At 41.3% G+C, this 23,622-nt stretch overlaps 1 protein-coding gene across 2 annotated transcripts in view; it reads left to right on the forward strand.

The window, feature by feature from the left end:
* Positions 1-1,377: 1,377 nt before the first annotated feature.
* The window catches only part of ME2 (malic enzyme 2), a 58,811-nt gene continuing 36,566 nt past the window's right edge, over positions 1,378-23,622 (forward strand). For both annotated transcript variants that reach the window (XM_042239545.2, XM_004020545.6), the window contains exons 1-4: positions 1,378-1,587; positions 11,887-12,006; positions 18,791-18,924; positions 21,516-21,665. In XM_042239545.2, the coding sequence (XP_042095479.1) occupies positions 11,899-12,006; positions 18,791-18,924; positions 21,516-21,665 (392 nt within the window). In that variant the 5' untranslated portion in view covers positions 1,378-1,587; positions 11,887-11,898. The remainder of the gene's footprint in view (positions 1,588-11,886; positions 12,007-18,790; positions 18,925-21,515; positions 21,666-23,622) is intronic.

Below are 23,622 nucleotides of genomic sequence, written 5' to 3' on the forward strand. Positions count from 1 at the left end.
CTACTAGGAAATGGCAACCCACTCCAATATTCTTGTCTGGAGAATCCCATGGACAGACAAGCCTGACGGGCTACAGTCCAGGGGGTTGCAAAGAGTCAGACGTGACTTAGCCGCTAAGCACACACCGTTTCCCCAACATGCCCCACCCTTGGATGCTCAGATAGGCACGGCAGGTCCAAATTTTACCGAATCGTCAGAGTTTAGGAGGCGAGAATCCACTTTTCTCTCCTTCTGCTCAATCTTCTCTAGTCTACATTACCATCACTTCATGTTCTCATTCCATCTGCCTTGCCTCTTCTTCACCCTTTACATCTTTAAAATTTTTATTACTACACTTTAAAAGCACGCAAACTCCATTACAGTAAAGCTTTTTCGGTGGCCACATTTTCTGAAATAAGGATGAAGAACTATCCTCCAATATCACAACCACGGGTGAATTATACATATGTTAAGGGAGGGTCGCGCTCTTTTCACCATGTCCATTTAGGGTGCCAGTGCTTTCTTCTGAGAGAGAATATTCGAATATCTGCTTATGGGGCTGGTGATGACAGTAAATTCCCTGCGGGTCGAAAGTTGTGTCAGCCCACGGTTGATTCATGTGAATGTCTGGCAAAACCCACTGCAATATTGTAAAGTGATTAGCCTCCGATTACAATAAATTAATTAATTAATTTTAAAAAGTTGTGTCAGTAACCATGGAGAACAGCAAAGAATTTGGCGGAAGAGCAACTCGAAGGCAGACAAAAATTGCTCAAAAACATAAAGTCGCTCCTCAAGGGCAGAGGCTTCACATTTCCCAGGGCCGCTCTCTTCCGCGTCTCCATTCTCCTGGCTGGCATCCTGCCCTTCGAATCTCTGCCTTCCTCTCCCTGCCTCCACAGGCAGTCCAGGAGCGGCCCACAGGCCCAGCCTTCGTCGCTTCCCGCGTTCGGGTCCCGGTACCCGCCGACAGGTCCCACCCCACCCCATCCGCGGCCTCGCCCGCGCCTGCGCACAGCCTCTTCTCGCGCGAAGGCGCGGCCATCTCCCCGGACCTACCCCAGCGCCCGCCGCCGGGATGGGAGGTCTGCGGTTAGCCAGCCCCAGCTCTTTCCGTGGGGCGGCAGCTGTCCTCTGCGTGTCCGGACTCCTCCCACCCTACACGCCTGCGGGCTCACTCCTGGCGATCCGGCCCATAAGGGCACCCGCCAGGCCCCCAAACAGTTACCTCAGGCTACTGAACTGAACTGAACCGGGCAGAGGAAGGTCCTTGGAGGCTGGGACGCGGGCGAGCCGGCGGCGAAGCCCCTCCCCTTAGGGCTGGCTTCCTGCCTCCGCATTGGCCCGCGCGCCCGTCAGTCTCACCCCCTTCAAGGGGCCGCGGCAGCGGTTCTCCCCGGTCCGTCTCCTCACTGCGCGGGTGTACTGGCTGCCTCGGCTCGAGTCCAGCAGAGCCGGCTGGTCGGAGCCTGAGCTGGCGCCGGCTCCCTCCGGGAAGCCTCGGGAAGGGGAGGGCCGCAGTCGGCCCGAGCTGAGCATCGTCTGGGTGGCCTGCGGGGCCGCGGCCTCTCCGCCGGCAGCACCACCTGTCGCGGGGCGAGAAGCGGGGTAAGGGTTTCGCGCGGCCGCGGGCCCCCGGGGCCGGGAGTTCCGGGATGCGAGCGGGCGCCGGCCTCCTCAGCCCGGCGGGCGGAGCCGCGCGTTCGGCCCGCGAGGACCCGCTGGGCGGATGGGAGGGCGGGGTGAAGGGAAAGGAGCTCGCCGAGCCCGGGCTGAGAGCGCGGGGAGCGGCGACACCCTCTCTGACCGTGGACACCTCTTCCTTGCGCACGGTTTAGGAACGCGACTTAACCGAGCGAGATTCGCTGGTCCAGGGCGCCCCCCTTCCCCCGGAGAAAGGCCCGGTGGCCTCCGTAGCGCGAGCATCTTTTCTACCTTTTATTCCTGCTCCCCTTAAAGACCGATTTTGTGGCTCTGTATCCCTTTGTCAAATAGTTCTCATTTTCTGCAGGGATGGATTAATGGCAGGAGTTAGACTGTGTGTGTGTGTGTGTGTGTGTGTGGATCGTTTCCTCGCTTTAAAGGAAGTTTGTCGCAGGCTAGAAAGTTCCGAGATTGGAGCGATTCTGGCCATGTGAAGTGACATCTGTGGACTAGCATTGGCAGGTGTTTCTTTGGCGCAGGTGGTATTCCATTTTTGCTTGTGTGATGTTACACAGTGAGGTCCTGGATTTGACTTTCTTGGTTCCGAAGATAATTCTAGAAAATGTCCTTTGCCGTTTGGTGAGAAGAAGCTTAATCCAAACAAGGAATCTCGACAGAAGTGCTTCCTTACAGAACACGTTCTCTCATATCTTTTTATCTTCTTAATGTTTATGGCAATCACTTCAAAACAAAACAGTTGATAGCACTGTAATTTTAGTGTTGCAATCGGTAACAATGGAAGCACGTATTAATGTGGCACCCCACTCCAGTGCTCTCGCCTGGAAAATCCTATGGACGGAGGAGCCTGGTAGGCTGCGGTCCACGGGGTAGCTAAGAGTCGACACGACTGAGCGGCTTCACTTTCACTTTTCACTTTCATGCACTGGAGAAGCAAATGGCAACCCACTCCAGTGTTCTTGCCTGGAGAATCCCAGGGACGGGGGAGCCTGGTGGGCTGCCGTCTGTGGGGTGGCACAGAGTTGGACACGCCTGAAGCGACTTAGCAGCAGCAGCAGCGACCGGAGCGCTGTTTCCTGCAAGAATTACCTCAAAATAATGCCCTGAGGTGGTTATTCTTTATTATCTCCGGTTTAGAAAGGAAGGGAAGCTGGTGGCTCAATGGTAAAGAAGCTACCTGGCGATGCAGGACCGCAGGAGACACAGGTGCCATCTCTGGGTCCAGAAGATTCCCTGGAGGAGGAAATGGTAACCCACTCCAGTATTCCTTCTTGGAGAATCCCATGGACAGAGGAGCCTGGTGGACTCTTGTCCATGGGGTCACAAAGAGTCTGACGAGACTGAACATGAATGCATTACAAAGGAAAATTAGGAAGGTTAAGTAACTTGCCCAAGATCCCAGGTTTTAAGTGGCAAAGCCTGGGTTCAAACTCAGGCAGTCGAACTTAATATCTTCAGCCTCCTCTTAACCTTGTATGCTCCTTAAACATTCTTCATGTTGTAAAGCTAATTGCAGTATTGTGCTCCTAAGTTTTGATCTTTAGTTGCCAAGCTTTCTGGATATTAAAGAAGAAACAGTTGTTTCCTTGCCCTTCCCCATACACACACACACTGTAGTAGTTACACAAATGCTAGGTAAATATATATTGTGTAACTACTATAACAGTTAAGTTACATATTATATTACATGGTTTGCAGAAATAAAGGGAAAAAAGTTTAGCAATTTTCTTCTAGTAGTGGACCTTTAAATAGTCAACTTTGAGCACTGCTTTGTAACCTATATCTGATTCTTTTATGGTAGCAATAAAGACTTGAAAGTTAAGCATAGAGGGAAGAAATGTTGATATATCTTTACCATATGTTAGAGAAAATGTTGGGCTATGCTTTTGTAGAAGTTTTGCATTTTCTTGAGAATTAAAACTTCTTCCTCAATGATAGTGGTTTAGTTGATAAGTCGTGTTTGACTCTTGCAACCCTATGGATTGTAGCTTGCCAGGCTCCTTGGTCCTTGGGATTTCCCAAGCAAGAATACTGGAGTGGGTTGCCGTTTCCTTCTCCAGGACATCTTCCCAACCCAGGGATCAAACATGGGTCTCCTACATTGCAGGTGTGTTCTCTACCACCTGAGCCACCAACGAAGCCCAATAGTTATTCTTGCTCAATGCTGCTGCTGCTACTGCTAAGTCTCTTCAGTCATGTCTGACTCTGTGCGACCCCATGGACTGAAGCCGACCAGGCTCCTCCGCCCATGGGATTTTCCAGGCAAGAGTACTGGAGTGGGTTGCCTTTGCCTTATCCGATTCTTGCTCAATAGTTACTCCTAAAAAAGAATTGCTTACAGGTTTCACTCTTATAAGGTGTTTATGTATAATGTTTTTGTCTTTCAATATATTTGTTATGAAAACACTTTAAAATTCATAAAGGAAATACCCATTTACCACTTGAGAATATCTTTTGTAAATTAACTCTTACTATGAAGCTGTTTGTGCATAAATTTTATTTAATTTCATATAAAAAGTAAGCTATTTTTAAACTGCATTACATTTTATATTAAATTATAATCTGTTTTGGTGAATTTCAGGCCAACTCAACAACCATATTTTAAAACATTGCTGTTGCTAAGTCACTTCAGTCGTGTCCAACTCTTTGTGACCCCATAGACCGCAGCCCACCAGGCTCCCCCGTCCCTGGGATTCTCCAGTCAGGAACACTGGAGGGGGTTGCCATGTCCTTCTCCAATGCATGAAAGTGAAAAGTGAAAGGGAAGTTGCTCAGCCATGTCTGACTCTTAGTGACCCCACGGACCGCAGCCTACCAGGCTCCTCCATTCATGGGATTTTCCAGGCAAGAGTACTAGAGTGGGGTGCCATCACCTTCTCCAATTTTAAAACATAAATGACACTAAAATGTGTAGTTGTTTACTAAGGATCAATATTGGAGAAAATTCACACTAAATATCAAAGTTACTCCACATTTGATTTAATGAAATGGTAATCATTTTATTAAAAGCTATTTGAAAGTAACCATTTTAATTATTATACCTGCCTATGACACCTGCCCTGATTAGTATATACAGATTTTTCAAGTTATGAAGAATATATTGATTAGGTAGATATTGTTTAGGATAACATTTGATATTTGCCTGGATCTGTATGCCATCCAAATTGTCATTCTTGACCTAATGATTTCATTTGAAATAATTGAAATAAATGTTAGCCATGATTATCCTCATAGCCTCATGTTTTTAAAGTTATATAGGAGTTCTTTTTTTAGACAAATTTTTATTGAAATATCGTTAATATATAAACTTCATAGCTTCTTAAAATGGATTTCACTTTGGAAGATGATTCAGAAACAGCCTTTTAGAAGGCACCTTCTGACCTCCTTAGTTTATTACTACTAATAACAATAATACTTAAATAACAGAGAGCACTTAGAGGGCACTGTGATAAGCATCTTACATGGATTATGTAATTTTAATCTTAAAATGGCCCTACTTAATAGGTCCTGTTGTTTATCATCCCTATTTGACTGATGAGATAACTGCTACTCGAGATTGAGACTTAACTGTGACCTAGTCAGGATCATGGAGCTAGTAGTGTCTCAGGGGCAAAGCTAGAATTTAAGTACCGTGGTTTGATCGTAGAGAGCTTACTTTCGACCACTCTGCCAGATTGCCTGGATGTGGATCTTGTTGAATGAACCAAGTGAAGTAGTCAAGCTCTTTGTGATGATGATAAAGCTCTAAGGGGTTGATGCTACCGCTGCCGTTTAGTCACTCAGTCGTAGCTGACTCTCTTCGACACCACGGACTGTAGCCTGCCAGGCTCCTCTGTCCATGGAATTCTCCAGGCAAGAATACTGGAATGGGTTGCCATTCCCTTCTCCAGGGGATCTTCCTGACCCAGGGATCAAACTTGGGTCTCCTGCACTGCAGTCAGATTCTTTACAGTCTGAGCCATCTGGGAAGCCTTGAGGACTTGATGCTATATTTAAATATCATGGTAACTGCACACAGCTGCTTAATAGGTTCCCTTCCCTTCCCTATTTTGTTGATGAGAAAAGTGAGACCTTCAAGTTAGAGGTTCCCAGACTTTTGGACTTCCTCAGCAAGTTAAAAAAAAAAAAAAGTAGTGTGCTGGTGGGCAATTGGGATCAGATGTAAGATCCCCAACTTTTAATTCTGTCGATGTTATGGACCTTTTTTAGAACTACTACAATCTACCATCCCCATCGTTTGTTTTTTTTTTTTCAACCACCAAAAAGGGAGGAAGATAATTATAACGTGAAAACACACAATAAATTTAGTGTCATGAAAAACTATATTGTCCTAGTTTTTCTCATTTGGTTATAGGTCAGTGAAAAATGTGTTCCAGACTGATGCCAATTCAGAGACCATTTGAGAATGCTTGGGTGACACAGTGATTCCAGATTGGTAATTAGCTGAGTCCAGATTCAGACTGACTGCTGAGCTTATGCTCACTGCACCTGGTCGTGAGGAGGAGAGAGGGTATGCTCAGTTGTGTCCACCTCTTTGCAACCGCATGGGCTGTACCCGCCCAGGCTCCTCTGTCCATGAAATTTTCCCGGTAAGAATACTGGAGCAGGTTGCCATTTCCTACTTAAGGGGATCTTCCTGACCCGGGGTCTCCAGCCTTGTCAAGTGAATTCTTGACCACTACACCATGACTTTGCTCCGACTGAGGTCTCCATTTCATTGAACTTCTGCTTTCTACCCCGAGCTGGGGAGCTGGGGAGAGGAATCTTGAGCAGTCAGTGACCTAGCAGTTTCAGTCCCAGTTGGGTTTAGAAATACTACCCAGAGTGTGAACTCACGGCCGACCCCCAACCCCCTGCAAGGCAAGGTGAATGACACACCAGAGGAAGAAACCACAGGCATACCTCAACATCCAGGAAACTCTCGAGTAGTAAGCAGCTTGATTTTTCATATTTCTTCAAAATGGGAAGCCCCACCTTCTTTTGTTTCCTGTTTTTGCTTAACTCATTTTTACAGTTCTTTCACCCTATCTTATAATATGAGGAGTTCCCCTTTTTATCTTGTTGCCTCCAGCTGGTATTAAGCCTACTGTCTGTCTCTCTGTCTCCTTAGTCCTTGGTTCTATTTTTGGCAGAAATGGGATTTTCTCCTTAAATTGTTTTTTGATTGATGCCTACTTGTTTTAAAGACATTATTAAAGTTACTTTTATTTTTTGTTTTACTCTCTGTCACTTAGTAATAAAGTAATAATTTGAGTGCTATGACGCCACTCTGTAAGTCTTTAATACTTTTCTGCATCTGTTCTCTCGTTTGATCATTACAGTTATCTATGAGGTAGATTTGACAGGTAGTCTTTGTTTTACAGAATAAATTCAGTATTTGATGGAAGCAAATTTAGCCAGGAACTGAAGATAGAAGACTTTATGTCGGAATGTTGATCTCCAGTCCTGAAGGGAAACTGTTGTTTCTTCCTGCTCGCAGGCGCAGCTCTTTTGGCCACCAAGTGTGTTTTTCCCCACGCCCAGTTCTCCCCTTCTAGGCGGACACTGCCTGGGTGTGCTTCAGCTGTTCTCCCCTTCTAGGCGGACACTGCCTGGGTGTGCTTCAGCTGTTCTCCCCTTCTAGGCAGACACTGCCTGGGTGTGCTTCAGCTGTTCTCCCCTTCTAGGCGGACACTGCCTGGGTGTGCTTCAGCTGTTCTCCCCTTCTAGGCGGACATTGCCTGGGTGTGCTTCAGCTGTTCTCCCCTTCTAGGCGGACACTGCCTGGGTGTGCTTCAGCTGTTCTCCCCTTCTAGGCGGACACTGCCTGGGTGTGCTTCAGCTGTTCTCCCCTTCTAGGCGGACATTGCCTGGGTTTGCTTCAGCTGAATTCTGACACTCTCTACCTGGAGATAGCTTCCAAGCCCACAAGTTAAGGACTCACTTCAGAAAGATTGCCCTCACTTCAGATGCCAATCAAAAGTCCCAGGTTTTGACTCATACTTCTGACCAACTGGCTGTAGATCAGGGCTTCCCACACCCCCCTCCTCGGGTTAGATAGTCTACTCTCCTGGCTCACAGAACTCAGAGAGACACTTATTTGCAATTACTGGTGTATTATAAAGGGATACATCACAGGAACAGATGGATGGAAAAGATACATAGGTCTGGGGATTGCTTTGCGGCTGGATTCAGGAGGGCATGGTGCTTCTTTGTCCTCTGGGCTTGTCAACCCCCGACACCTAGATGTGTTCACCAAGCTGAATGCTCATCACCTATCCTTGTTCAAAAGTCTTTATGGATCTTTATCTCTATTGGTCCCACCCCTTTTCCCTAGGGACCTGGAGTGGTACTGCAAAGTTTCCACTCTAATAATTACTTGATCTTTCTGGTGATCAGCTCTGTTCTGAGGTTATGCAGTGGGCTCATCCTAAGTGAGTTCAGTAGCATAAACTCATGTATGGTCAAAAGGGTCTCCCTATGAATAGCAAAAGATACTTCTGTCACTCAAAATTTCAGTGGCCTTTAGGAGCTCTGTGCCAAGAACGGGACCAAGACCAAATATATTTTATTATACTTGTGGTATGACAAAATGTTGCTTTTTTTTTCAGATAGTCTTTGAGTTGAAATTAAAAAGTTTTTCAAACTCTATTTTAGATTTGCCTACATTATCACTAGACTACAATACTAATACAGTCTTTTGGTACCAAAGTTTTAATTGTGATAAATAATGCTTTCTCTCCTGGAAGACCCATTGAAACATGAACAGCACTACAGTTTCAATTTCTGTTTTTCAAAGTTTATTTTGAAATAATTTGAAAGACTTGGTTGTATACATTATATTTCATTATACTTCATTAATTCTTCACTGTGTATTTTTAGAACAGGAATACCTCTAAATATGGTTATCGAACTCAGAAAGTTTTAAATTATACAATACTTATAAAGTTATAGTAGATATTCCAGTTATGCCAGTTATCCCCAGTCATGTCTTTGACAGCATTTTTTGGGATCAGATTTTGCATTTAGGTGTCTTGTCTTTTTAGTCCTCTTTGAATTGCAGTTGTTACTTAGTGTTTTTCATGACATGAACATTTTTGAAGAAAACTCGTCAGTTATTTTATGGTATGTCTCTCGTGATTTTTTAAATTATCGTTATTGAAATATATTTGACATAAAACACTGTGAAAGTTTAAGAGGTACAACATATTAATCTGATACATTTATATATTGTAATTATTGCCATTGTACTGATAATTAGCACCTCTGCATGTTACATAATTATAATTTATTTTCAGTGATTGGAATAATTAAGCTCTAGTCTCTTTGCAAGTTTGATTGTAATACAGTATTGTTGCCTGTGTTCACCAGGCATTAGATCTCTAGGACTTCTCTCTTACGACTCTTGTTGGAAGAGTCCGACGTCTGTACCTTTAAACAACATCTGTCCTGTCCCTTACCCTCATTCCCATCTCTCATGATTCTTGATCATTTAGATTGCTTGTTTCTGCAGCCATATTTAGATGCCACATTTATATAAAATATCCAGAATAGGCAGACTCGATACAGAAGGCAGATTGGTGGTTGCAGGCACTGGGGTAGTGGGGCACACCGCTTAACGGGTGTGGTGTTTCCTTCTGGGATGATAAAAATGTTCAGGAACTAGATAGAGGTGGTTGTGCAACTTCTAAATCCCTCTGAATTGTTCATTTGATGTGATGTGAATTTCTGCTCCATAAAAATCAACTTAAAATCCTAATGTAGATGATTTTGCTGCACCCCCATATACAGCCTGGATTTCTCCACAAGGAGAAATTCCATTAAAAGCTGTTACATGGAAGTTTCCCTGGTGGCTCAGTGATAAAGAATCTGCCTGCCAATACAAGAGACACAGGTTTGATCCCTAGTCTGGGAAGATCCCACACGCTGCAGGGCAGCTCAGCCCATATGCCATAACTATCGAGCCTGTGCTGTAGAGCCCAGGAGCCGGAAGTGCTGAAGCCCGAACCCTCTAGAGCCTGTGCTTTGCAACAGGAGAAACTGCCGCAGAGAGAAAGAAGCCCGTGCGCTGCACCTGGAGGGTAGCCTCCGCCCGCCGTAGCCAGAGAGAAGCCTGCGCAGCGGTGAAGACCAGCACAGCAAAAGAAATAAAATCATGTTAAAAAGCTGCTGTATGATAATTGCGATGGTTTGTGATAATTAGAGACATGAGCATTGTAAATTGGTTTTTAGTGGAAGAATTGATACACAGAAGAATCTATTATATATTCTCATCAGTAAATATTTAAGATTTAATGTCTTATGTAGTTTTCCATTTTGAAAAATTCCCATAATGTTTGTGATGAATGTGAAAGGACAAAAACATGTTTTCTAGCCAATTTGCATCATTTTAAAATAGTAATAGGTTTTCTAAAAACAAAAAACATTTTAGTACATTGATTGTAAATATTGACTTTATTAGTACCTTAAAATTTGAAGTCTAAATTAAGAATTGGATAGTTTCTCTTCCTCTGAATGTATATATTCCAGGCTTTTTTCTATTATTTACTTTTCTACTTTCAACCTAAACTCTCCCACACCTGTTTACATTGAACTTCAGTTCAGTTCAGTCGCTCAGTCGTGTCCGACTCTTTGCGACCCCATGAATCGCAGCACGCCAGGCCTCCCTGTCCATCACCAACTCCCCGACCTCACCCAAACTCATGTCCGTCGAGTCGGTGATGCCATTCAGCCATCTCATCCTCCGTCATCCCCTTCTCCTTCTGCCCTCAATCTTTCTTAGCATCAGGGTTTTTTCCAGTGAGTCAACTCTTTGCATGAGGTGGCCAAAGTATTGGAGTTTCAGCTTCAGCATCAGTCCTTCCAATGAACACCCAGCACTGATCGCATTTAGAATGGACTGGTTGGATCTTCTTGCAGTCCAAGGGACTCTCAAGAGTCCTCTCCAACACCACAGGTCAAAAGCATCAATTCTTCAGTGCTCAGGTCTCTTTCAGAATTTTCCACAGTTTATTGTGATCCACACAGTCAAAGGCTTTGGCATAGTCAATAACGCAGAAATACATGTTTTTCTGGAACTCTCTTGCTTTTTCCATGATCCAGTGGATGTTGGCAGTTTGATCTCTGGTTCCTCTGCCTTTTCTAAAACCAGCTTGAACATCTGGAAGTTCACGGTTCATGTATTGCTGAAGCCTGGCTTGGAGAATTTTGAGCATTACTTCACTAGCGTGTGAGATGAGTGCAATTGTGCAGTAGTTTGAGCATTCTTTGGCATTGCCCTTCTTTGGAATTGGAATGAAAACTGCCCTTTTCCAGTCCTGTGGCCACTGCTGAGTTTTCCAAATTTGCTGGCATATTGAGTGCAGCACTTTCACAGCATCATCTCTCAGGATTTGAAATAGCTCCACTGGAATTCCATCAGCTCCACTAGCTTTGTTCGTAGTGATGCTTTCTAAGGCCCACTTGACTTCACATTCCAGGATGTCTGGCTCTAGATGAGTGATCACACTATCATGATTATCTGGATCGTGAAGATCTTTTTTGTACAGTTCTTCTGTGTTTTCTTGCCATCTCTTCTTAATATCTTCTGCTTCTGTTAGGTCCAGACCATTTCTGTCCTTTATCGAGCCCATCTTTGTATGAAATGTTCCCTTGGTAGCTCTAGTTTTCTTGAAGAGATCTCTAGTCTTTCCCATTCTGTTGTTTTCCTCTATTTCTTTGCATTGATCACTGAGGAAGGCTTTCTTATCTCTTCTTGCTATTCTTTGGAACTCTGCATTCAGATGCTCATATCTTTCCTTTTCTCCTTTGCTTTTCGCTTCGCTTCTTTTCACAGCTATTTGTAAGCCCTCCTCAGACAGCCATTTTGCTTTTTTGCATTTCTTTTCCGTGGGGATGGTCTTGTTCCCTGAACTTACTTCCATGTAAACATTCGGTGTTTAGATATTTCTTACCCTGCCATACTTGTGTGAATTACAGAAAGGGTAAATATTTGGCTCACTGTAGTAGGTAATGTGTAGACAGTAGCAATGATTATTGTCATCGAAGGACTTCAACTCTTGTCAGAAAAAAATAAATCTTTGCCTTCACACTGTTGCTTACTCTTTTATAATCCCTTCTATCTATGGAAACATAAACGTATTTTGAAAAACTTTTTCATTTGTGGAAAATGAAGCTTTTTAAATCTGCTTTTGAAAAGTTGTCCCTGATATACCTACAGTTCTATAATAGGTTTCTCATTATCTTTATTTGCTTTGTTTTTCCCAGGTGAGAAGAAAGATGCTGTCCAGGTTTAAAATAGTCGCCACTCCTTGTACTCTGGCATGCCGCCATTTGCACACAAAAGAGAAAGGCAAGCCACTTATGCTGAACCCAAGAACCAACAAGGTTAGTAACATTAACAGTATTATACGTTTTCTCTCTTCCTGGTAAAGATTTGATACATTTTAGACAGATATAGTCTGAAAGATTTGTATTGTGTTGCTTTATATTGAACCTGTTTGGAAGTGGGTGGGTTTTTTATTTTCCTGCGTGAACTTTTCTCTTTTCAGGGTTGCTTTATACCTTCCAAATTTCACCCTCTCAATTTCTACTACCCAGAAAGAGTTGACTTTATTTCCTAGTTCTAGCTTAAAAAAAAAAAAATCCAAGAATAACAGATTGGTCAAGACTTTTGGCCAGATGTAGCATATTTAGATTGACTTCATTTAGTCATTTTATTGCTTTTATAAATAAATGAATAAATGTTCTATAATTTCCTAACCCCGATGGATCATTCATTCTCACTGCACTTGGAGGGCAAGAAATAGAAGAGGCCTTTTCTTTTCCTCCTGCTGTGCTTACCTGCATGATGAAGAGGCTAGTTAAGGGATTTTTATCAATATTGGGTCTGAAGGAAGATAACTCAGGATCAGCTGAAGGGGGTGTAACACAGGAGGGCATTGTTGTGTCCACGAGCAGAAGACAGGTTTGGTAAAACAAGTGGCGATGGGAAACAGAAAAGAGTAGAAGGGCAGCTGAGAGGAAGGTGGTTTCTGCATTCAGGGCATCCGTTTTAGACTATGTCACGTTCACTTACTAACACCAGGCCAGCAAATTTAAGAATTTTATCAACTTTTATCATAAATGCTCAATACGTAAAACTATTTCTTTAATAATCATTTTTATTTCTCCTGCGCATTATAAATAAAATGGTTCTGAGTGTCCCTTAAATCTAGGGACAGATTTAAGGTAGGAGATAGGCAGTAAAACCTTGTATGGCCAACTCATTTATCTTTAGCAATAGGATAAGCATTTTAAAATGAACTACACAGTTCATTTGGAGAAGGAAATGGCAACCCACTCCAGTGTTCTTGCCTGGAGAATCCCAGGGACGGGGGGTCGCACAGAGTCGGATACAACTGAAGCGACTTAGCAGCACACAGTTCATTTAAAACTACATAAAAACTCAGGGGTTTTAACCCCTTTACATTTCCCAGTCTTAGATAAAATCTTATAAGGAGGAACATGACACACAAAGAATTTAGTGATTTGACTTTTTTTTTTTTTCATTCTAAAGTTTCAACAGTTTTATAAGGTCTTTTTCAAAGAACCAACTTTTGGTTTAATTTTTAATTTTTTAGTTACTTTTTCTGTTTTCTATTTATTTTCACTCTAATGGTTATTATCGCCTTCCTTTTTGCTTCAGGTATAGTTTGTTCTCCTCCCCTGCCACCCAGTTTCTTAAAGTGAAAGATTAAATAATTGATTTGAGATCATTCTGCTTCTTTCCACTACACCTACAGCTACAAATTTCCCTCTTAAAATTATTTTCACTCTATCTTATAAGGTTTGGTGTGTGTGTTTTAATTCATCTTAGTTCAGTTCAGTCTAGTCGCTCAGTCGTGTCCGACTCTCTGCAACCCCATGAATCACAGCACACTAGGCCTCCCTGTCCATCACCAACTCCCGGAGTTCACTAAGATTCACGTCCATCGAGTCAGTGATGCCATCCAGCCATCTCATCCTCAGTCATCCCCTTCTCCTCCTGCCCCCAATCCCTCCCAGCATCAGAGTCTTTCCCAATGAGTCAACTCTTCGCATGAGGTGGCCAAAGTACTGGAGTTTCAGCTTTAGCATCATTCCTTCCAAAGAAATCCCAGGGCTGACCTCCTTCAGAAAAGATTGGTTGGATCTCCTTCCAGGTATATTCTAATTTGCCTGTGCTTTCTTCTCTGCCCAGTTGGTTTTTTTAGAAGTGTGTTAAGATTCCCCAAATATCCGTTTATTTTTAATTTCTAATCTTGTTACATTGTGGTTGGAGATCATGCTTTGGAAGACTTAAAACCTTTTAAATTTATTGAGACTTGTTGTATGGCCTGACAAAGGGTCTGTCCTGGAGAATATTCCTTGTACAGATGAAAAGAATGTGTATTCTGCTTCTGATGATGGAGCATCAGCTGTGTCTAGTTGGTTTATGGTGCTCTTCAAGTCTTCCTTTTCCTTGTTTTTCTGTCTAGTTGTGTTCTCCATTATTGAAACTGAGATACTGACATTTTCAGTTTGTTGGATTATCTTTCTCCCTAATTCTGTCAGTTTTGTGTCATGTATTTTGGCCCTCTTTTGTTGTCTAACAAAGTATGTTTATATACTTAATGGAGTGTATCTTCTTAACTGGAGTGACCCTTTCAGCAAAAGGTCCTCCTCTAGAAATGTTTGTTTCAAAGTCTATCTTCTCTGTTACCAACATGCCTCTTCCAGCTCTGCTTTGGTTACTGTTGGCATCCTGAATCTTTTTCCATTCTTTTACTTTACACCTATTTGTATCTTTGAATCAACATGTGTCTCTTGTAGTCAGCATGTAATTGGATCATGTTATTTTATCAGTTCTGCCAGCCCTGTTAATTTTAGAATTTCATCCATCTACATTAATATAATGTCTAGTAGGGTATGATTTATGTCTGCTATTTTGCTATTTGTTTTAAAAGTCTTATGTGGTTTCTGTTCCTCTTTGTCTTCCATTGTTCCCTTCACTTGTGTTAAATATTTTCCATTATACTATTTAAATTCCCTTGTTTTTTACTGCCTATTTCTGAGTTATTTTCTCAGTGGTTTGCCCTGGGGACTACAGTTACCGTCTTTATCACAGTCTAGTTCAGTTTGATACGAGTTTAATTAAATAGTTCACCAGAATTTTGCTCCTGTAGAGGTCTGTCTCCTTTTGTGCTGCTTTTTCGTACAAATTATATTTTATACATTGCATGACTGTCAACACAGATTTGTAGTTATTATCTTATGTAATTGTCTTTTAAATTGAGTAAGAGGAAGAAACCTACAAAAAATATATTTATACTGTTTTTTATATTATGTAGTCATCTTATCCATGTTCTTTATTTCTTTGCATGGATTTGAGTTACTATCTAGTGTCTTCCATTTAGACCTGAAGGATTCCCTTCAGTATTTCTTGTGAGACAGGTCTGTTAACAATGGAGTCTCTGTTTTTATTTATCTGGGAATGTCTTAATTTCTTCATTTTTGAAAGATGGTTTTCTAGAATTGGGAAGTTCCTGGTTGTCCGTTGATTTTTCCTTCAGCACTGCCTCTGGCTTCCATGGTTTCTGTTACTCTTTGTGAGAATCCCCTGTATGTGATGAGTCACTTCTCTTCGCTTTCAGATTTCTCCTTTTGTCTTTGGCTTTTGACAGTTTGAATAGGATGTGTCTGGGGTAGAGCTCTTTGTGTTTTTCTTGATTAAAGCTATTGGGCTTCTTGAATGTGTGGATTAATGCTTCTCATAAAATTTGGGAAGTTTTTGGCCATTATTTTTTCAAGTATTCTTTATCCTTTTCTCTCCTCACCTTTGGTACTCCTGTTATGTATATGTTGGCACTCTTGATGGTATCTTTCAGGTCTGTTCATATTTATTCCTTATTTTTCCTTTCTCAGACTGGGTTATCTCAGTTGAGCCATGTTTAATGATTTTTTTTTCTTCCGCCACTCAAATCTGCTTGTTGAACCTCTTTAATGAAATTTTTATTTCAGTTGTATATCAATTTGAGAATTTGTTTGGTTCCTTTTTATAGCTTCTCTGCTTATCAGTATTCTCTGGTTAGTGGGATGTTATTCTCATACTTCCCGTAGTTTGTGAGACAATGGTGTTTTTTAGTTTTTTTTAATATGTTTAGAGTAACTAACTTTTTTCTTTTTTTATTAGTTGAAGTATAATTGATTTACAGTATTTCAGGCGTATAGCAAAGTAATTCATGTTATGCATACATATATACACTTTTTCAAACTCTTTTTCCTTATATGTCCCTGTGCTATACAGTATGTCCTTGTTGTTTATCTACTTCATATATAGTAGTGTGTTAATGCCAACTTATCCCTCCCCTAGAACAACTAATTAAAAATCTTAGTCTAGTAAGTACAGTATTTGGACTTCCTTGGGGGCAATTTCAATTAACTGCCCTTTTTTCTTATATACAAGTCAGACTTCGTGTGTTTTTTGTTTGTTTGCCTTTATGATTTTTTGTTGAAATAGTCATTCCTCCCAGGGTTTGTAGTGTTGCTGTTGTCTATTTAGTATCATTTCTGAATTCTTTCTTCTTGTTATATTTGCCTACTGAAATCTCTGCTTTGTTAACTTAGTAATCAGCAAATGGTTAATCCGAAACTTAAATACCTGGAACCATTCTTTGCCAAGGAGCTCTGTGTATCTGTGGGGGTGTGCCTTTAATTTTCTTTCTTGCATTCTCAGTTGTGTCTGACCCTCTGCAACCACATGGACTGTAGCCTTCCAGGCTTCTCTGTCTGTGGGACTTTATTAAGGCAAGGAGAGGGTACCCCAAGGAGACTCCTCCGGGGATTTTCCCAACCCAGGGATGAAACCAGTGTCTCTTGCATCTCCTGCATTGGCAGACAGATTCTTTACCACTTGAGCGACCTGGGAAGCCTGGAGCGTGCCTTTAGTACTCAGCTAAGCAGTTTACAGAGCTTCCCAGGTGGCGCTGGTGGTGAAGAACTCACCTGCCAATGCAGGAGACAAGCAGGTTCGATCCCTGGATTGGGAGGATCCCCTGGAGAAGGGCATGGCAACCCACTCCAGTATTCTTGCCTGGAGAATCCCATGGACAGAGGAGCCTGGCGGGCTACAGTCCGTGGGGGTCACAAAGAATTGGATACCATTGAGGTGACTTAGCACAGCGCAGAAGCAGTTTACAACTATGTGTCAGCCTTCACTTCCTGCTTACACAGAGCCTCAAGGCTAGCCAGAGGTCTCCCAAGTCTTTCCTGGACATGCTTACAGCTACGCATATGACCCTCTAAGTTCTTAAGAATATGTCTCAGCTTTGCAAAGTTCCCCCTGAACTTTTCAGTGTTCCTTTTCAGTTTTTTGGTTAACCTGCTGTTTGCCCCAGATGTCATCTACTGCCTTGGGGAGATGCTGTGTTAAATAATTACCTCTGATTGTTTACAACAAACTGTTCTGGGAGTCGGGGGAGAAGGCTGTTCCCACTGCCTGAGCAAGTCAGGTCAAATAAAGACAGCCTCGCAGATAGGGTCTTCAGGTCAAACAACAGTTACCCGGATACTGGGCTTTAGAAGAATCTGCGACCCTTCCTGCCTTTCTCTAGTGACAGCCAAGCTCTAATCTTCAAAGTGACTGCTTCACAGTGTCTGCTTTTTCAAGGTTACTGTGGAGCTGGGGAGGGGAGAATAGGAAGAAGGAAAGTTAAAATGCCATGAAGCTTTCTGTTCTTACTGAAATTTAGCAGTTTTTCTTGAATAAATGCTCTCCGATTGCTGAAACCTTTGGTTAATTTCCAGACTTCTGAACTTTTGACCAGGGTTCTTATTGCTTTTACGGAGGAAAAGAGATGTCACTGATATCTCTTCGATAACAAAAAATTTAACCCATAGCTAAATACCAGAAATTGAAAAAGAGTTTATTACATAGGTTAATTTTTCTTAAGTATCATTTCTTCTTCCCTCCTCCCTCTGTTCAAGCTCATTCCTGTCTAGTCATGGTAGCCTCTCAAGTTTGGTTTGTATTCTTTCAAACTGCCTGTTGCTTTCATTTTTAATGTGTGCGTGCATCTGTATATAACATGTAGTTTATGGGGATTTTCTAAACATAATAATAGGGAGTTTGTTTTGATTTTCAAGTTAACTTTTTTTCCTAACTGTATATCTGGCGTGTTTTTCCACTATACACTTAAAGGTATATGTTTAGCTGTATGGAAGTGTCATAGGTTCATAATTCTTCCATAATTGATGGGCTTTTAGTTTGTAGTAGATAAGATAACTAGAAACAGTGCTACAACTAATCTCTTCATATGTACCTCTTTGTTTATGAATATTTCTCTAAAATAACTAGGTAGAAGTAGAATTGCTATATGTGCATTCAAGATAGGGAAGCAATCTTAAGTGTCCATCAACAGATGAATGGATAAATAAGATACACACACACACACACACACACACACAAACAATGGAATAGCACACAGCCATAAGAAAAGAATGAAATTCTGCCATTTGCAACAGTATGGATTGACCTAGAGTATTATGCTTAGTGAAGTAAGTCAGGCAAAGACAAATACTGTATGATATCACTTATGTGTGGAATCTAAAAAATGAAACAGTTAAATAGGTATAACAAAACAGAAGCAGACTCACACTGAGGACAAATTAGTGGTTACCAGTAAGGAGAGGAAGGGAGAGGCACAAGGTAGGGACAGAGAATTAAGAGATGCAACTGCTTTGTATAAAATAAATAAGCTACAAGGATATATTGTACAACACAGGGAAATATAGTCATTGTTTTATAATAATTTTAAATGGAGTTTAAAGAAATTGAATCACTATGTTGTATACCAGACACTAACATATTGTAAGTCAATTATACTTCAGTTAAAAAAATAAAATATGTGCATTAAAAAAAAATCTAAGAATACTTTAAAATTGGCTTTCAAAAAGCCTAGAGCAATTTATGTTGCCAGCAGTGGTATGAGAGTAATTCTTTTACTATATTCTCAGCAGTACTAGATATAATCAATCTTACAAATTTTTGAAAGTCGGGGCCGAAATGTAATCTGGCTGATCTTTTTATGTTTAAATTACATTTGGTAGGTTACATTACATTTGCTACCCCTATAATTAATCATTTTTAATTCTTTTATTTTTTCCTTTTTAGGGGATGGCGTTCACATTGCAGGAAAGACAAATGCTTGGTCTTCAAGGACTTCTACCTCCCAAAATAGAGACACAAGATATTCAAGCCTTACGGTTCCATAGAAACGTGAAAAAGTTGAATGGCCCTTTGGAAAAGTGAGAATTGATTAGACGTTTAGTTTTTTTTTTTAATTGATGTTTTGATCCAAAAAATTGAGAGTACTATTATGATGGCATGAGAAATAAGTCTCATAATGAAACTTGTATTTTAGTTGATTTGTTTTATAATGATTATATTTCCTTCACTTCAGTGAATAATTCCCTTATTTTCACTGTAGTAAAACTCAGCAGGAATCAGTTTTTTATAGTTAAAATCACAGAGCTTTAAGGTTTGAATTGAATGGTAGAAGCAGAGACACCCATTCTGTTCAGCTTTTATTGATCACCTACTTTTTGTGCTGTTGCTAGCCACTGAGGATATAAAGGGAGTAATAGATAGGGTGGCCATATAATATATCATCCAGTCCAGGACACTTTGGGGAGTGAAAAAGAGGTAAATGAAGCTGTCCCAGGCAAACTGGAATGTATGGCCACCCTGGTAACTCACGGCCTGCCCTCTAGGAGCTCATCCGTGGAGAGTTACGCTATGACTGCCGTTGTAGCTATGCTGCAGTGTGCAGGACGGCGAGGAAGAGGGGTGTGCAGAGTCCATCCTGAAAGCATGAGGAGGGGTGCCTTCTGCAGCCTGGGAAAGCACTTCCTGGAGGAAGTGATGCTTTAGTTGAATTTGAAACGGTGTGTTACAGGGAGCAGGCAAAATGAGAAAGAAGGGCAGGGTATTTTGGGTAAAAGGATCAGTCTGACTACAGGACTGAAATATTCATTTGGTTTGTAAAGTGTAGGGGATTATTGGATACTGGTGACAAGTGAGACTGGTTTCTTTGACATTATGGGGCGTAATGTCAAGTGAGTGAGTGAGAGTGATGAGTGAGAGACTACACACATACACATACATACACACGTGTGTGCTGTGCTCAGTCACTCAGTCATGTCCAATTCTTTGTGTGACCCCATGGACTGTAGCCCACCAGGCTCCTCTGTTCATAGGATTATCTAGGCAAGAATCCTGGGTAGCCATTCCTTCTCCAGAGGAATCTTCCCAACCCCAGTCTACATTGCTGGAATCTTTACCATCCAAGCCACTGGGAAGCGCATATATGTACGTACGTACATATGTACATGTGTGTATAGTCTCTCACTCATCACAGAGGGGAGAGAAAGTCAAAAAGTTGCGTGAGGGTCACAGAGGGAGTAGGGTGTTACGGGACCTGAAAATCGGAAAATCCAAAATGTATGTATGTGTGGTGGGGGATGGGAATGACCGAAAAGACCGCAGAGAGTGCGCCACCTCAGCTGCATTTGGAGAGCATGAGTAAAGAGGACTCTGCCTGGGTAGAGGGTGTTCCAGGCAGCAGGTGCGTCGTCGTGTGCTGCAGTGCCAAGGTGAGAGTTCTGGTGCGTTTAAGAAACTAAAGCAAGTTCAGTACAAACAAAGACGAGGCTGGAAAGTAGTCAGGGAAGTCTACTTAACTGTTTTAAGAGCTTAAGGCTAATAAACTGGTGTTTGAAAGCCATTCAAGGAGAAGAGAACTGATCAGAGGTATGTTTTTAAGAGAATAGATTGGAGCAGGGGAACAAAGTTGTGTGTATAGAGACTTGTTAGAAAGGGACGAAACAACTCTGTGAAAGGTATTTAGCAGATAGTCTTTGTAGGGCCTCTGGATTTATTAGGTTGGGGTGGGGGAGGGTGGGAGAGGAAGAATTCAGGAATGGACTCCAGATGGATTCCCATTTGACCAGATGGTAGCAGGAGGAGGAACAAATGAGGGGAAAAAACGAGTCTACTTTATATTTAATTCAAGGTGGTAACTGATTTTTCAGCCCAACATCTCCCTGTTTTCTAAGCTTTATTCTTTAAAAGCTGTTATTTGTAGGTTTTTATGACTTAACCATTGCCTCCTTCATGCTACTTCTGTGCACTGTAATAGAGTTAAAATGCTTCTAAGTCTCCTGGATTATAAACTCCATGAGAACAGGGGCACTTCTTACATCTCTGGAGTTTACAATCGTGCCTGGCACATATTTAGTATTTAGTGAATATTTGAATGAATGCCACTTTATTTTGTTTTCTTGTTTACATGTCAATCATCTTGAAGATTAGCTCCTTAAGGGTGAGGTGGTGGTTTAGTCGCTCAGTCGTGGCTGACTCTGCGATCCCTTAGACTGTAGCCCACCAGGCTCCTCTGTCCCTGGGAGTCTCCAGGCAGGAATACTGGAGTGGGTTGCCATATCCTTCTCAAGGGGAATCTTCCCAACCCAGGGATTGAACCCAGGTCTCCTGCATTGCAGGCAGATTCTTTACCGGCTGAATTATAAGGGAAGCCCCTAAGGGTGGGGGCCTCTTGGTAATTTTTACATTTCCAGTGCCTGGTTCAGAGCCTGACCCACAGTAAGGGCTCAGTAAATGTTAGCTGTTGCTTCTGATTCTTTTCATCATCATCATCATCATCATCATCTACCATTTAAGTACATTTTTAGTTTTTAGTCCTGGGTATTACATAAGGATATATAAGGTTTTGTTTTCCAAGGGGAGGGGATCCTCAATTGTACATGTTTAGATTTCATTTCAAAGGCTAAAATGTTTAATGCTGGCTGATGTAGACATTATTTACTGTGTTCAATTTCAGATACATCTATATAATGGGAATACAAGAAAGAAATGAGAAATTGTTTTACAGAATACTGCAAGATGATATTGAAACTCTAATGCCAATTGTATATACACCAACAGTTGGTCTTGCCTGCTCCCAGTATGGACACATCTTTAGAAGACCTAAGTAAGGCTTATTTTAAAAATGTTTTTGCAAATTACTGTTATATAGGAAGAAAATCACAGCACCGATTACATTTCTATTTTTTGTGTTGCAGTCTTATCCAAACACAGTTCCCTTCCTCACAAAAACTTAATTTGGATAGAAAGGGATTCATAAAAATGTAATGTGTCGTATTCTTTATTTTGTGGAAATAGCATCATTCATTCCTAACCTTCTTTAAGGTTTGATTGTTAGAGGAATTGTGCATTTTTGAACCGAAAAAAAAGTATTCTCCATTTTGGTAACATATTCTGCAGAATAATCATAAAACTTTTTGACAGTCTGGCTGACTAAGAGAGTAAATCTCATTTTTTTATCAGCTTTATTTCTATTGCTTGTTCATTTTTATGATCTTACACAAATTTTAATTTCACATAGTTCAAGCACCTCCAAATATTTTAAGTGGAAAGGATGCTGGGGTGAGCGTTGGCTCAAGCCTTTGAGTAAGTAAGTTACTTTATCCCTCTGAATCCATTTATCATAAAATAGGGATTCCAGTACCTTTCAAAGAGCTGCTGAGAAGGTCAGATGAGGAAACTGATGTGATGTTCTTTATAAACTTATAAGTGTTGTATAAGTGCTATTTTTACTTAATTTGAGTTTTCTTGTCTTGTTCCTCTAACCTGTAGTCGTTTCCCACCATCCTTATATCTTTCCAATGTCCTGCTTACATACTGATACAAATGTAGAAATCCAGACACGAGTTGACAGCATTTGTCCTCAGTCCCTTCTCATCTAGTCTAGTGGCTCTCAAACTTTAATGTGCATATGGGGACATCTGTGGGACCTACTTAAAGTGTTGATCCTTGCCAACTTTTCCTCTCCTTCCTATTCCTAAGATTCTGATGAAACAGAAAGGTCTGGAGGTCCGGATTGTAATGAACACTGTCGGTGATGGTGTTGCAGGTATTCCCCGGAAGACACTTTTGAGAACACTGTCTGTTCTGTGCTATCAGTTAATGTGTCTAAGCATTTCTGTGATATGGCCCAGCTGTTCAGCTCTTTTATAGTTTCATTTTCACTTAGAGAAGTAGTATTTCTCAGTTCAGACTAAAAGATAAAGGGAAAACAAAAGGATCCCGATGCCCTGCTCCCCTCCACCGTACACACAGAGGTTCTGATTCCTTTAGTGTAGAGTTGGGCCCAGGTACTGCTGTTTCATTAAAGCTCCTTTGTTGTGCACCAGAATTAAGAACTCACATGAAATATAAAGAGCTTTTGGATGAGGGCAGATACTGTGTATCATTTATGTAGTGACAGTGGGTTTTTTCTTTTTTTTTTTTACATAGGAGATGGTTGGTAAGTCTTGGTTGGTTAACTCCAGGCCAGTTAAATCAGAATCTTTGGGGTAGAACCCTGGCATTTTTAAAAAGCTCATCAGATGATTCTACTGTACTAGGCAGCTATGGTTGAGAAACTGTTTAAACTGCTTTGAGCTAGGATAGTAATGCCAGAGTTAAGATGTCAATGAGAAGAATGGATAAACAAGGTCCTACTATATCACCAAGGGAACTATATTTAGTGTTTTGTGATAAGCCATAATGGAAAACAATATCAAAAAGAATGTGTGTATATATATATATATTTATATACCTGAATCACTGATGTACAGCAGAAATTAATACAATATTGTGAATCAGCTATACTTCAATAAAACAAAATTTTTTTAAAAAGATATCAGTGAGAAAGTTAAATATAAGAACTTATTGGCCCTCATCTCTACTTGCCCTCTTGTCCAGAACCTATGTTTCTTTCTCTCTCTTCTTTCCCTTCTCTCCTCCTTTTTTGAAACCTGGGATAATTATCTCAATTGGATAACAATATACTGTATTTAGAATAACTTTTTCCTTTTTCCTAATGCTTCAAGGATGTATTTTTTTATTTGAAATTACTGTAGTTTTCTTCTCTCCCTTCCTGCTTC

Source organism: Ovis aries, chromosome 23 (genome assembly GCF_016772045.2).
Source record: "Ovis aries strain OAR_USU_Benz2616 breed Rambouillet chromosome 23, ARS-UI_Ramb_v3.0, whole genome shotgun sequence".
Taxonomy (NCBI): domain Eukaryota; kingdom Metazoa; phylum Chordata; class Mammalia; order Artiodactyla; family Bovidae; genus Ovis; species Ovis aries.